This window comes from Dendrobates tinctorius, unplaced genomic scaffold (assembly GCF_039654945.1).
Source record: "Dendrobates tinctorius isolate UK_male_01 unplaced genomic scaffold, ASM3965494v1 ptg000132l, whole genome shotgun sequence".
NCBI lineage: Eukaryota > Metazoa > Chordata > Amphibia > Anura > Dendrobatidae > Dendrobates > Dendrobates tinctorius.
This window is the reverse complement of record NW_027361800.1, coordinates 2,565,524-2,580,688: the sequence shown is the minus strand read 5'-3', so window position 1 is coordinate 2,580,688 and position 15,165 is coordinate 2,565,524. Positions and strand designations below refer to the sequence as shown.

The 15,165-nt window shown below is 44.2% G+C and overlaps 1 protein-coding gene across 1 annotated transcript in view; it reads left to right on the top strand.

Annotated features, from left to right (window-relative positions):
* Positions 1–15,165, top strand: part of PRSS57 (serine protease 57) — a 247,421-nt gene that overhangs the window by 84,557 nt on the left and 147,699 nt on the right. The window contains exon 2 of the mRNA XM_073543371.1: positions 334–481. Within this exon, the coding sequence (XP_073399472.1) occupies positions 334–481 (148 nt within the window). The remainder of the gene's footprint in view (positions 1–333; positions 482–15,165) is intronic.

The following is a 15,165-nucleotide window of genomic DNA, read 5'->3' as shown; positions in this document are numbered from 1 at the left end:
ACAGACCTCCTGTTCCCTGGAACTGACTCCTCCTCCCTTCTACAGCTTGCTCAACCAATCAGTCCCGTCTGCTGCTGCTCCTTCTCTTCCAGGTCGCTAAGGCAATGCAGCTAAGGATGGGGTAATATTTTATACTGGGACACACTGCATGCTGCTACCAGGCTGAGTACACCAGTCTCTCTCCACAGGGGTTTCATATTCATTGCATTTTCTTTATTTATTTCAACTTTCTATTTCCAGAGAACAAATGCAAATACTTTATTTGAAGCTGTCTATGCCAGCTGCAGGCACATTCTTCTAATCTAGAAGCTTTTTTCTTATTTTTTTTAATAGGCGCACACAGGATTGTTGGAGGTCGGGAGGCCAGAATTCATTCAAGACCATACATGGTTTCTCTACAGATCAGGGGTCAGCATTTCTGTGGAGGAGCTCTAATCTATCCTAACTGGGTTCTCACTGCTGCACACTGCATGGAAGACACGTAAGAAAATATCAGACAACTGTGAATTTAACTGTGTACTGAGTTGCAGACTAGAAAGATATATATAATCAGTCTATCAGATGTTTAGAAAAGCTCCAAAGAAGTGTAAATCCGCACAGCGGGGAAGCCCACTCAATGCACAGGTGTTGCGTGAACAAAGCTGCAAGCATATGTAGGACAATGAACGCTCCGTAAGTTGGGGTGCCTCTCCAAAGGAAACAGTCACAATAAATGCCAACATTGAAAGAATCGGATACACTCACCCTTTCGCGCTGCAGTGGTGACCAATAGAAGCGCCACTGTAGCACGAAACGGTAGTCGTCCCTTCCACTCCTGCTCCCATCCTCCCTACGCCGATGTTTTAAAGTATTGGAATAAAGAAGTTTTTTTATTGGTGAGTGCCATCCGCTTCTTTCAATTTTGGCATCTATCAGATGTTTATTTTAAGTTGTCTATAGAAATGAAAGTGGGCCCTCTTTTGATTAACCCCTTCACCCCCAAGGGTGGTTTGCACGTTCATGACCGGGCCAATTTTTACAATTCTGACCACTGTACATTTACGAGGTCATAACTCTGGAACGCTTCCATGGATCCCGGTGATTCTGACATTGTTTTCTCGTGACATATTGTACTTCATGATAGTGGTAAAATTTCATTCAAACAACTTGCGTTTATTTGTGAAAAAAACAGATTTTTGGCAAAAATTTTGAAAATTTTGCAATTTTTCAAATTTGAATTTTTATGCCCTTAAATCACAGAGATACAGCACACAAAAAACTTGATAACTAACATTTCCCACATGTTTACTTTACATCAGCACAATTTTGAAACCAAAATTTTTTTTTGTTAGGAAGCTATAAGGGTTAAAATTTGACCAGCGATTTCTCATTTTTACAGCACCATTTTATTTTTAGGACCACATCACATTTGAAGCCACTTTGAGGGGTCTATATGATAGAAAATACCCAAAAGTGACACCATTCTAAAAACTGCACCCCTTAAGGTGCTCAAAACCACATTCAAGAAGTTTATTAACCCTTTAGGTGTGTCACAGGAATTTTTTTGAATATTTAAAAAAAAATATGAACATCTAACTTTTTTTCACAAAAAAAATACTTCAGGTTCAATTTTTTTTATTTTACCAAGGGTAACAGGAGAAATTGGACTGCAAAAGTTATTGTGCAATTTGTCCTGAGTACGCTGATACCTGATTTGTGGGGGGGGAACGACTGTTAGGGCGCATGGCAGAGCTCAGAATGGAAGGAGCGCCGTTTGACTTTTTCAATGCAAAATTGGCTGGAATTCAGATCAGACGCCATGTCACGTTTGGAGAGTCGCTGATGTACGTAAACAGTGGAAACCCCCTACAAGTGACCCCATTTTGGAAACTAGACCCCCCAAGGAACTTATCTAGATATGTGGTGAGAACTTTGAACCCACAAGGGCTTTACAGAAGTTTATAACATACAGCGGTACAATTAAAAAATCATATTTTTTCCACAAAAATGATCTTTTCACCCTCAATTCTTATTTTTCCAAGGGTAACAGCACCCTAAAAGTTATTGTGCAATTTGTCCTGAGTACGCTGATACCCCACATGTGGGGGTAAACCACTATTTGGGCGCATGGCAGAGCTCGGAAGGGAAGCAGCGCCATTTGACGTTTTTGGCTGGAATTGTGATCGGACACCATGTCGCGATTGGAAAACCCCTGATGTACCTAAACAGTGTAAACCCCCCACAAATGACACCGTTTTGTAAACTAGACCCCCCAAGGAACTTAACTAGATGTGTGGTGAGCACTTTGAACCCCCCAGTGCTTCACAGAAGTTTATAACGCCCGGGCGTGAAAATAAAAAATTCGTATTTTTTCCACAAACATGATCTTTTAGTCACCATTTTTTATTTTCCCAAAGGTAACAGGAGAAATTGAACCCCAAAAGTTGTTGTCCAATTTGTCCTGAGTACGCTGACACCCCATATGTGGGAGAAAACTACTGTATGGACACACGTCAGGGCTCGGAAGGGAAGTAGTGACGTTTTGGAATGCAGACATTGATGGAATGGTCTGCGGGTGTCATGTTGCCTTTGGAGAGCCCCTAATGTACCTAAACAGTGGAAACCCCCCACAAATGACCCCATTTTGAAAACTAGACCCCCTAAGGAACTTATCTAGATGTGAGGTGAGCACTTTGAACCCCCAAGGGCTTCACAGAAGTTTATAATGCCAGGGCATGAAAATAAAAAAATCGTATTTTTTCCACAAACATGATCAATTAGTCCCCAATTTTTTTATTTTCCCAAGGGTAACAGGAAAAATTGAACCCCAAAAGTTGTTGTCCAATTTGTCCTGAGTACGCTGACGCCCTATATGTGGGAGAAAACTACTGTATGGACACACGTCGGGGTTCGGAAGGGAAGCAGTGACGTTTTGGAATGCAGACTTTGAGGGAATGTTCTGCGGGTGTCATGTTGCCTTTGGAGAGCCCCTAATGTACCTAAACAGTGGAAACCCCCCACAAATGACCCCATTTTGGAAACGAGACCCCCTAAGGAACTTATCTAGATGTGTGGTGAGCACTTTGAACCCCCAAGGGCTTCACAGAAGTTTATAATGCCCGGGCATGAAAATAAAAAAAATCGTATTTTTTCCACAAACATGATCAATTAGTCCCCAATTTTTTCATTTTCCCAAGGGTAACAGGAGAAATTGGACCCCAAAAGTTGTTGTCCAATTTATCATGAGTATGCTGACACCCCATATGTGGGAGAAAACTACTGTATGGACACACGTCGGGGCTCGGAAGGGAAGCAGTGACGTTTTGGAATGCAGACTCTGATGGAATGGTCTGCGGGTGTCATGTGCGTTTGGAGAGCCCCTGATGTACCTAAACTATTGAAACTCCCCACAAGTGACCCCATTTTGGACACTAGACCCCCCACGGAACTTATCTAGATGTGTGGTGAGCACTTTGAACCCCCAAGTGCTTCACAGAAGTTTATAACACTCGGACGTGAAAATAAAAAAAATCATTTTTTTCCACAAAAATGATATTTTTGCCTCCAATTTTTTATTTTCCTAAGGGTAACAGGAGAAATTGGACCCCAAAAATTGTTTTGCAATTTGTCCTGAGTAGGCTGATACCCTACATGTGGAGGTAAAACACTGTTTGGGTGCATGGCAGAGCTTGGAAGGGAAGGAGCACCATTTGACTTTTTCAACTCAGAATTGGCTGGAATTGAGATCAGACGCAATGTTGCATTTGGAGAGCCCCTGATGTGCCCAAACAGTGGAAACCCCCAATTCTAACTCCAACCCAAACCCCAACACACCCCTAACCCTAATCTCAGCCCTAACCCTAGCCCTAACCCTAACCCTAGCCCTAACCCTAACCCTAGCCCTAACCCTAGCCCTAATGGAAAAATGGAAATAAAGACATTTTTTTTATTTTATTATTTTTCCCTAACTAAGGGGGTGATAACGGGGGTTTGATTTACTATTTATGGCGGTTTTTATGTTTGGCAGCTGTCGCACGCTAAAAGACGCTTTTTATTGTAAAAATAGTTTTTGCATCACCACATATTGAGAGCTATAATTTTTCCGTATTTTGACCCACCGAGTCATGAGAGGTCTTATTTTTTGCAGGACGAGTTGACGTTTTTATTGGTACCATTTTCGGGCACGTGACATTTTTTGATCGCTTTTTATTTCGATTTTTGGGACGCAGAATGAACAAAAACCAGTGTTTCATGAATTTCTTTTGGGGGAGTGCGTTTACACCGTTCCGCGTGCGGTAAAATTGATAAAGCGGTTTTATTCTTCGGGTCAGTACGGTTACAGCGATACCTCATTTAGGTCTTTTTTTATGTTTTGTCGGTTTTATGCAATGAAAACTATTTTATATAAAAAATAATTATTTTTGCATCACTTTATTCTGCGAGCTATAACTTTTTTATTTTTTCACTAATGATGCTGTGTGGCAGCTCGTTTTTTGCGGGACAAGATGACGTTTTCAGCGGTACCATGGATATTTATATGCGTCTTTTTGATTGCGCGTTATTACACTTTTTGTTTGGCGGTGTGATAATAAATCATTATTTTTTGCTTCGTTTTTTATTTTTTAAGGGGTTAACTAATGGGACAATTTTATAGGGCGGGTCGTTACGGACGCGGCGATACCTAATATGTGTACTTTTATTGTTTTTTTTTTTTTTATTTCCAAAAAATGGATTTATTTGGGGGAATATTTTTTTTTTATTCTAATTTATTTGGCGATTTTTTTTTAATTATTTATTTTTATTTTTTTATTTTTTTTTAACTTTATTAAATAGTCCCAGGTGGGACATCACTGTCCTGTGACAGATCAGCAATCTGTCACAGGCATTGAAGAAGACTTCCTCTTGCCTGCGCTTTGCAGTCACTGAGGAAGCCAGCTTCCTGCAGGCCCCCGAAGGCCCCCGTCGCCATCTTGGATTTGGATGCAGGAAAGGAGCCCCCCGCAGCAGCGCTGAACATTGCGCTGCCGTGGGGGGCTCAGGGAAGCACGGAGGGAGCCCCCTCCCTGCCGATGCTTCCCTTTAACCCCCGGTACACCGCGATCGTGTTTGATCGCGGTGTGCAAGGGGTTAACTTGTCGGGGGCGGTCCGTGACCGCCCCTGACACATTGTGCCGGGTGTCAGCTGTGATAATCAGCTGACACCCGGCCGCGATCAGCGGCGCTCACCACGTGGGCGCCGCTGATCGCGGTAGACGTACTATCCCGTCCATGGGCATAGGGGCCATGGATGGGATAGTACGTCTGATGTCAGAAAGGGGTTAATATTAGCATTAGTAACCTGTTGCTGTTGAGTGGGAAACCTGAGATCTGTCTCCTACCTGCCAGCATCTGTGGTTCTTCTTTTGAACCGGCTTGGCTCGATGTCACATGTGCATCACACAACAGTAATGACATTGCACCAGGCTAGCTAGTCAAATGAGGTTCTGGGAATGTCGTCTTGTAAGAGGCAATTCCAAAGGCTCCTGTCTGTTGACCACAAATCAGCGAAGTGGCTGCTGGGCCAAGTCCTGCAAATCGATTCCCACCATTTCTAGTTGCTATTGTATGTGAAACAGTTTAGTGTTGTTTTTTTAATTTATGTGCGTAGAGCTTTAAGTCATTGAGACATTATCTCTGATATTGTTTAACCACTTAAGGACCATCTTCAGGACCAAACACTGTTTTTCATTTTTTTATTGACAAATATTGTAATGAATTAGAGGTTATATTGCACCTGAGGAAAATAAACTATCTTTAAACCACCTGAAATAGCAAGTAATCAAGCTTGCAAGTGGTTTGTTCTCAGTGAGGTTTGGCTCTCCCATCAAAGTTTTTATTATTTTAAAATATTGCAGTTATCATATGATATAGCATTGTGTGCTTACAATTGCTCAGTTTGCTTTCTACCCAGTTAATGCTTCTGTTCTCCTGTTCTCCAATTAAGTCTATGAGATCATGTGATTTAAAACTGACTAGCTGAATCCTTCTAAGCTCTATGAAGAAACAGGAAGTCTATTTTCCCTGCGTGAGCCATCATTAGAGCTACAATCCTATCTCACTGAAAAGTTCCCGTCAGCCCAGTTCCACCTGGTGCACCCACCAGGGCCGTGGGGATGCTCGGTACCAGGCCATTTCTTAAGGGGATGTGTCACGGCAGCAGTGACCCGGTCCGTGGTCCTGGGCATCCAATGAAAATGATTATAAAGGGGAAATAACGTTTATAAGGGGTTAATTCGTGATGCCACCTGAGGTACTCGGCAATAAGATGTTGGCCGAAGCTGCTTGAAGAGACCGCTGGGGCTGATGGTGATGCAGCAGACTTGGTACAGCTCTCCACAGGTAGAGCTAAGTCCCAGGGCAATTATATTATAAAAGATGGTGATGATGAATGCAATGCAGGGCTGAGGTGATGCAGCAAATAAACAGGAGGACACAGCAGAGTGCAATCTTCACACTTTTACTCACAGTTTGAGGTGCAGACCAAGGCACTGAGTACAGATGATAATGGAGATCCATCCAGTCTGGAAGCAACTTAGGATCCACTAAGCCAGATGAGTTGGAGGTAGTGATGAGTGAACGTGCTCGCCACTACTCGTTACTCACTCGAGTATTACGGTACTCGGAGTACTCGGCGAGCACCGAGCATTTCCGGGATTACTCAGCGGGAACTTGGGTCTCCTCCCAGCTTTTTTGGCAGACTTTAGAGACCCAATAATGCTGCAGGGATTGTCTGCCAGGCAATGAAACTCCACAGCCATCTTTGTTGTAGTCGTGCAGTGATTAGCTGGCCGCACAGCATCATCAGTGTATAAGAGACTGGACGCCGCCCTGCTCGGCATTGTCAGGGTCCTGACAGCGCCGGCGTACAGCCTCTGCTAAGCAGGGACTCACCCGCACCGTAGGGACCCCTGGGGACAAGAACAGCCGGAAAATAAAGATGCACAGGACCTGAATGTAGAAGTTTAGCAAGCTGGCACGGGACTTACGGTCAAGTGACTGAAAGGGGGCGGGGATTAGCATCCTGCTTTCAAAGAAGGTAGAAAACTCAAAGTCGGACAAAGCAGGGGTCATGCACAGTACAGGCAAACGAGGTACAGGAGGGATAAACAGACGGGAGGTCAGACAAAGCCAAAGGTCATACACAAGATATCAGTAAAGTACCAGGGACGAGACAGAACGGATAGTCATGGCCAAGCAGAGATCAAAACCAAACAGACATAGAAGGTACCAGGCAGAATCCAAAGCAAAATCCAGAGAACAGACCGAGTCATACACAGAGAATCATTCAACAAGAACACAGCACTAACACACTCAGAGTCACCACACAATGCCAAGGGTGAAAGTATAACTGACGGGGGATGGGAGCTTCCTGAGGCTATAAGAAGCCTCCCCAGAACCAATGAGAGGCCACCATAATAGGTCCCAGGTGTGCAGGTGAGAGTCTGCACTGAGGTCAGAACATTAACCCCAGCAGTGCCGGTCACCCAGCACTGGTATTATGACAGGCGTATTCAGCTCTGGATTGAGATAGTGTAGGGAGAGCTGCTGTCGAGATAGGGTCAGAATTAGGGATTTATTAGTCAGTGTGGGGTCTACCATCCTAAACTAGTCAAATCCAGCTAAACCAACAGTCCTTCTAAGGACTAATATTAGCCATATATAGCTAGCCCCAGGTGTAATTGGAATACAGGCCATACATTTTTTTTGTGTGGTATCTCCGTGCCAGCTCATATCTGTGTTTGCTTAAACTTTGGCCAGTTTACGGCGGTTTTCTTTTTTTGTCCTGTCTCTCACTGTACTTATGTACAGCAGTATTTAGCAAAAAAATACAGGTCACACATTTTTTGGTGTGGTATCTCCATGGCAGCTCATATCTGCGTGTGCTCAAAGTTTGGCCAGTTTAGGATAGTTTCACTGCATTGTGTACGCAGACCGTGCACAGGTATGCTATTGCCGGCGCATGCGTCCTTTTGACGGTGCGACGGCCGCTCCAAAATGCAACACGATGCATTTGGTCCCGGTCGGCGCACCGTCAAAAGGACGCATGCATCAGCAAAAGCATACCTGCGCATGGCCTGCGTACACAATGCTAAAGATAGGGTATGCAGGTCACATACAGCGTCATGCGCCCATAGGCGGAGCTGACCAGAGGAGGTGTGGCAGGGGGTGGAGCTTCACAGCGAGCATCCACTGCGCCTCAAAGCGCTAGTGTGAAACTAGTGTTTTTCTTTTTTGTCCTTGCTGTCACTGTACTTAAATACAGCAGTATTTACCCACAAAATAAAAAAATACTGGCCACACATTTTTCGGTGTGGTATCTCCGTGGCGGCTCATATCTGTGCATGCTCAAAGTTTGGCCAGTTTAGACCGGTTTTCCTTTTTTTTGTCCTGGGTGAAACTGTATTTATGTACACCACTATTTAGCCAAAAAAAACCAACACATTTGTCGTATCTTCTTGGCAGCTCATATCTGTGGTGCTCAAAGTTAGGCCAGATTACAACGGTTTTCTTTTTTTGTCCTGGGTAAAACTGTGCTTATATACATCACTATGTAGCCAAAAAAACAAACAAACAAAAAAAAACCCATTTGTCATAGTGTTATCGCCGTGCCAGCTGATATCTGTGTGTGCTCAAAGTTTGGCCAGTTTAGGCCGGTTTTCTATTTTGGTCCTGGGTGAAGCTGTGCTTATATACTGCACTATTTAGCCAAAACAAAAAACAAAAAAATAAACACATTTGTCATAGTGGTGTCTCCGTGGTAGCTCATATCTGTGTGTGATCAAAGTTTGGCTAGTTTAGGCCGGTTTTCTATTTTGGTCCTTGGTGAAGCTGTGCTTATATACTGCACTATTTAGCCAAAACAAAAAACAAAAAAATAAACACATTTGTCATAGTGTCATAGTGGTGTCTCCGTGGTAGCTCATATCTGTGTGTGATCAAAGTTTGGCATGTGTAGGCCAGTTTTCCTTTTTTTGTTCTGGATGAAACTGTACTTATATACAGCACTAATTAGTAAAAAAAAAACACATTTGTCATAGTGTTATCTCCGTGGCGGCTCATATCTGTGCATACTCAAAGTTTGGTCAGTTTAGGCCGGTTTTCCTTTTTTTGTCCTGGTTGTCACAGTACTGATATACAACACTAGTTAGCCCAAAAATAAAAACAAAACAGGGCACACATTTGTTGTAGTGGTATAGCCGTGTCAGTTAATATTTGTACGTGCTCAAAATTTGGCCAGTTTAGGCCAAAACATTGTATTTTTTTTGCAATCTGTTAACGTAATTATTAAATCTGATAAGGCCAGAAACATTTTTACCTAAAGCCCAGATAATTAAAAGTGTGGTTCTCAAGCACATGTTTCACATACAAGTTGCCTCCCAAATCACCCTTTTGTAGTGAACGTGTATAAGGCCGGGGTCACACTAGAGAGGAATACGGACGAGTGAGAGGCGCTAAAAGCACGCATTAGATACGGACCAATGATTCTCTATGGGGTACCTCACACCAGCCGTATATTTCTCATCAGTATTCTACGGTCCGTGCCAATCGCAGCATGCTGCGATTGTCAGCGTACTACGGCCGTAGTACGCCAATGCAAGTCTATGGGTGCGCAAAAAATACGGATTACACACGGACCACACATGTGACTTGCGAGAAATACGCACCAGGTGTCTTTTAGCAAAGCCGGCAATTCAGTGCGCTATACAGTAAACTCACACTGACAGTTTTAATAAAGAAACGAAAGAATAGATATATACACAATAGAATACATATATACAGTGGGGCAAAAAAGTATTTAGTCAGTCAGCAATAGTGCAAGTTCCACCACTTAAAAAGATGAGAGGCGTCTGTAATTTACATCATAGGTAGACCTCAACTATGGGAGACAAACTGAGAAAAAAAAATCCAGAAAATCACATTCTGTTTTTTTTTTCATTTTATTTGCATATTATGGTGGAAAATAAGTATTTGGTCAGAAACAAGCAATCAAGATTTCTGGCTCTCACAGACCTGTAACTTCTTCTTTAAGAGTCTCCTCTTTCCTCCACTAATTACCTGTAGTAATGGCACCTGTTTAAACTTGTTATCAGTATAAAAAGACACCTGTGCACACCCTCAAACAGTCTGACTCCAAACTCCACTATGGTGAAGACCAAAGAGCTGTCAAAGGACACCAGAAACAAAATTGTAGCCCTGCACCAGGCTGGGAAGACTGAATCTGCAATAGCCAACCAGCTTGGAGTGAAGAAATCAACTGTGGGAGCAATAATTAGAAAATGGAAGACATACAAGACCACTGATAATCTCCCTCGATCTGGTGCTCCACGCAAAATCCCACCCCGTGGGGTCAGAATGATCACAAGAACGGTGAGCAAAAATCCCAGAACCACGCGGGGGACCCACTGTTTACAGATCCTGCACCTCCTCCTCCTCCTCTTCAGCATCCATCTCAGAAATGAGCACATCAGTCTCAAGCTGGAAGCACTGCAGCACTGCTAAAGCCAAAGCGGCAACAGGCTGTGCTTAAGCTAATTTGCTTAGGTGACAAACCGCACAATACTGAAGAGTTGTTGACAGCTTTGAAAAATCAGGCAGATGTGTGGTTGACACAGCTAAATCTCCAGCCAGGCATGGTTGTGTGTGACAATGGCAGGAACCTGGTGGCGGCTTTGAGGCGAGGCGAACTGACACACATACCATGCCTGGCCCATGTGCTGAACCTCATTGTTCAACGTTTTCTAAAAAGCTACCGGAGCTGCCGGATCTGCTGGTTGAAGTACGTTGCCTGTCTGCACATTTTAGAAAGTCAGCTACAGCTTCAGCAGCTCTTGCCGTACTTCAGCAGCAATTGCAGATTCCGGCTCACAGACTGGTGTGTGATGTCCCCACGCGTTGGAACTCTAAACTGCATATGTTAGAAAGGATTTGTGTGCAGAAGCACGAAGTTGTTCAGTACCAGCATCAACAAGGCCATCGTTTTTCAGGTTTGACTCCACACATAAGACCTCAGGAGTGGATATGGATGTCAGACATATGTAACATCCTCCAAAACTTTGATGAGTCCACCAAAATGGTGAGCGGCGATGATGCCATATTTAGCATCACCATCCCGCTCATCTGCGTTCTGAAAAGCTCTCTGCTCACAATGAAAGAGAAGGCATTGCAGGCATAGCACGAGGACATCGATCAAGGAACCATACAGGGTGATTACACACAGTCCATCCTCATGTCATCACAACGTGGATTGGTTAACAATGAGGAAGAGGCGGAGGAATTACAGGAGCTAATTTCATGCGCTATAGAATGGACTACAACCACAACTGTCATGCCGTCTGTTCAGCATGGATGACCTGAGGACAGGGAAGAAGAGGGATAGGAGGAGGATACCTTGGTCAGTCGTCCTGTTGGTGAGGACATGGAAGGTTTGCCTGTTACCAGTCTTGCACGCATGGCTGACTTTATGTTGTGCTGCCTTTCCCATGACCCTCGTATTGTCAAAATATTGGATACCAGTCATTACTGGCTAGTGACACTTTTAGACCCACAGTACAAGGATAACTTTCAATCTCTACTTCCAGAGGCAGGCATGTGTAACAAAATGGTGCAGTACCATAGTGCCATTGTTGCTGAATTATTAAAAAAATTCCCATCTCAAAACGCTGGTGGCAGAGATAACAATTCGTTGGCCAAACAAGCAGGACAGGCAAGACACACAAGTCCACTCCAGCAGAGGCAGGGGAACACTGGCAAAGTTCTGGGACAGTTTTCTAAGACCCTCCCATCGCCAATGCACTGAGGCACAGGGTAATCACACAAGGAATGCAATCTTCTCTAAGATGCTGAGCGAGTACCTTGCTGACTGTACCAACGTCCTCCGTGATTCCTCTGTGCCTTTTAATTATTGGGTATCCAAGCTGGACACGTGGCATGAGCTGGCTCTTTACGCCTTGGAGGTTCTGGCCTGCCCTGCCGCTAGCGTTTTGTCCGAGCGGGTTTTTAGTGCTGCTGGTGGCATTATCACAGATAAGCGCATTCGCCTTTCTATGGAAAATGCAGACAGGCTGACACTTATAAAAATGAACAAGGGATGGATTGGGCCTGACTTCTCGACACCACCAAATGATGACAGCGAAGCATAAACTCCAATTTAGTGTTTTTTGGGAGGTGTATTCCCATGCACCTCTTCATAACCAAACATGCATATACACGCCCTGATTTTGGCTATTTGATGTCCTCCTTCTCATTCTCCTCATTCTCACCGTCCACCACCACTTCAACACCAGGGTGAACGTATTCAGTCATGCTCTGGCCACTCTATGTTTTGGCAAGGATGTTATGATGCCCGTCACCAAAATACAAAAAATATGTACACCCCCACAGGGGAAACGTTTGCCAGCCCATACACGAAGTGTATAGGCATTCCAAGTCTAGGAGTCCCGCTCCTAGAAATTGGGCCTATTTTTTAATCAGACCTTCCTCCACATCTCATCATCCACTGCCACTAGATCAAAAGGGTTTAAGTGTTTTGTGCAGCTACAGCCAGTGTCGCATTATTAACAAGGGTGGGTGGTTAGGCTGTGCGTAAAAGACTTGTTCTAAAAAAGGTTGAAGTGTACCCCACAGGGGAAATGTTTGCCACCCCATACAAAAAGTGTATGGGCATTCTAAGTCTAGGAGTCCCGCTCCTCGAAATTGGGCCTATTTTTTAATCAGGCCTTCTTCCACGTCTGATCATCCACCGCCACTAGATCAAAAGGGTTTACCTGTTCCATGCAGCTACAGCCAATGTCGCATTATTAACAAGGGTGGGTGGTTAGGCTGTGCCTAAAAGACTTGTTCTGAAAAAGGTTGAGGTGTACCCCACAGGGGAAATGTTTGCCAGCCCATACACAAAATGTATGGGCATTCCAAGTCTAGGAGTCCTGCTCCTAGAAATTGGGCCTATTTTTTAATCAGGCCTTCCTCCACGTCTCATCATCCGCCGCCACTAGATCACCAGTGTTAACGTGTACTGTGCTGCTACAGCCAGTGTCGAATTCCAAACAAGGGTGGGTGGTTTAGATGGGCCAAAAATACTTTTTATGGAAATGGTTGAGGTGTACCCCACATGGGAAAATGTTTGCCAGCCCAACACACTTAGGGTATGGGCATTACAAGTCTAGGAGACGCGCTCCTTTTTAATGAGACATTTTTTGTTAAGAGGCCCTCCTCCATGTTTCTTCCAAGGTGGGATTGGCGTTATTGGGGTGCATATGACTTGGCAGCAGGGCAGGCCTTGCAGTCAGTGCATAAGAAAACAGAATGGGAGTACAAAATGAATAATGTGAAGTGGATTTTCCTGGCCCATCCAGTACCTGGGTTCATAGGCTTTTTGGGGTTCATATGACTTGGTAGCAGGGCAGGCCTTGCAGTCAATGCAATATTTTTTATGGAAGCCCTCCTGGACATCTCGTGAAAAGGGTATTGGGGTGCGTTGTAATTCTTGGCAGCACATCCACTCACTGCATAGGCTATAACTAGAGTTGAGCGACTTTTGGTTTTTTAGGGTCGCGTTTCGTTTCGTGAAACCCGACTTTTCCAAAAGTCGGGTCGAGCAAGATCGTCCGATTATAGGGAAAAGTCGGGGTCGTCCCGAAACACGAAACCCAATGTAAGTCAATGGGGAATAAAAGTCGGCAGTGAGAGGAGGACAGGAAACACACCAACAGTGCCCATTTGAATGCCAAAAGCATCAATTCTTCTTACTTAAGCTTGTCAACCTTAATTAACTTCATAATATAAGTTACGCACTGAAAAATGGGTGTTATTTGGCTAAAGTTGTGGGGGGGGAGGGCTGGCTGCAGGTTTTCATGTGCCCTGGGCGAAAGAGCGCCCCTTTAACACATACCACAACTCATCATGCTCTGATACGGCAGAGAAATAGCGGTATAGTACAATGAAAAATACCTCACTTTTTACATCTCATGACGAGGCCCATCTATTTCTCCATACAGAATCATTGGTCCCATATAATGTTTGAAACAGTATATGATGAGCTCCACATAATGCTACAGTATATGTTGGTCCCCATGGATGAAGCTCCACTGTCTTATGGGCCCAAATAATGCTCCAAACATAATGGGCCCCATTTCTAATGCTCTAGTGTATAATGGGCCCTGTAAATGCTGCTCCAGTGTCTGATGTCCACCTTTGGAATGTTCCAGTGTATGGTGGGCCCCATCTATCATTCTCCAGAGTATAGTGCTCCCCAAAAATTGCTGTCCCAACATTGAAAACAATCAAATAAGTCTCCTCGCTAGGGAATCCCTGTACTTGTCTGGACAGGTGCTGTAGCTTGCTTAACAGCTCGCCAGCCGTTCTCACGCCCAGTATGGATTGCACGTGATTGCACAAAGGTTAGAAAGGGTACCGTATCCCTGGATAACATGTATGGATAGCGTACACATTCAAAATATATGTCTATACAGCATGAGGCAGGCTCAGACGGTGTTAGGCCCAGTATGGATTGCACGTCATTGCACAAAGGTTAGAAAGGGTACCGTATCCCTGGATAACATGTATGGATAGCGTACACATTCAAAATATATGTCTATACAGCATGAGGCAGGCTCAGACGGTGTTAGGCCCAGTATGGATTGCACGTGATTGCACAAAGGTTAGAAAGGGTACCGTATCCCCGGATAACATGTATGGATAGCGTACACATTCAAAATATATGTCTATACAGCATGAGGCAGGCTCAGACGGTGTTAGGCCCAGTATGGATTGCACATCATTGCACAAAGGTTAGAAAGGGTACCGTATCCCTGGATAACATGTATGGATAGCGTACACATTCAAAATATATGTCTATACAGCATGAGGCAGGCTCAGACGGTGTTAGGCCCAGTATGGATTGCACGTCATTGCACAAAGGTTAGAAAGGGTACCGTATCCCCGGATAACATGTATGGATAGCGTACACATTCAAAATATATGTCTATACAGCATGAGGCAGGCTCAGACGGTGTTAGGTCCAGTATGGATTGCACGTGATTGCACAAAGGTTAGAAAGGGTACCGTATCCCTGGATAACATGTATGGATAGCGTACACATTCAAAATATATGTCTATACAGCATGAGGCAGGCTCAGACGGTGTTAGGCC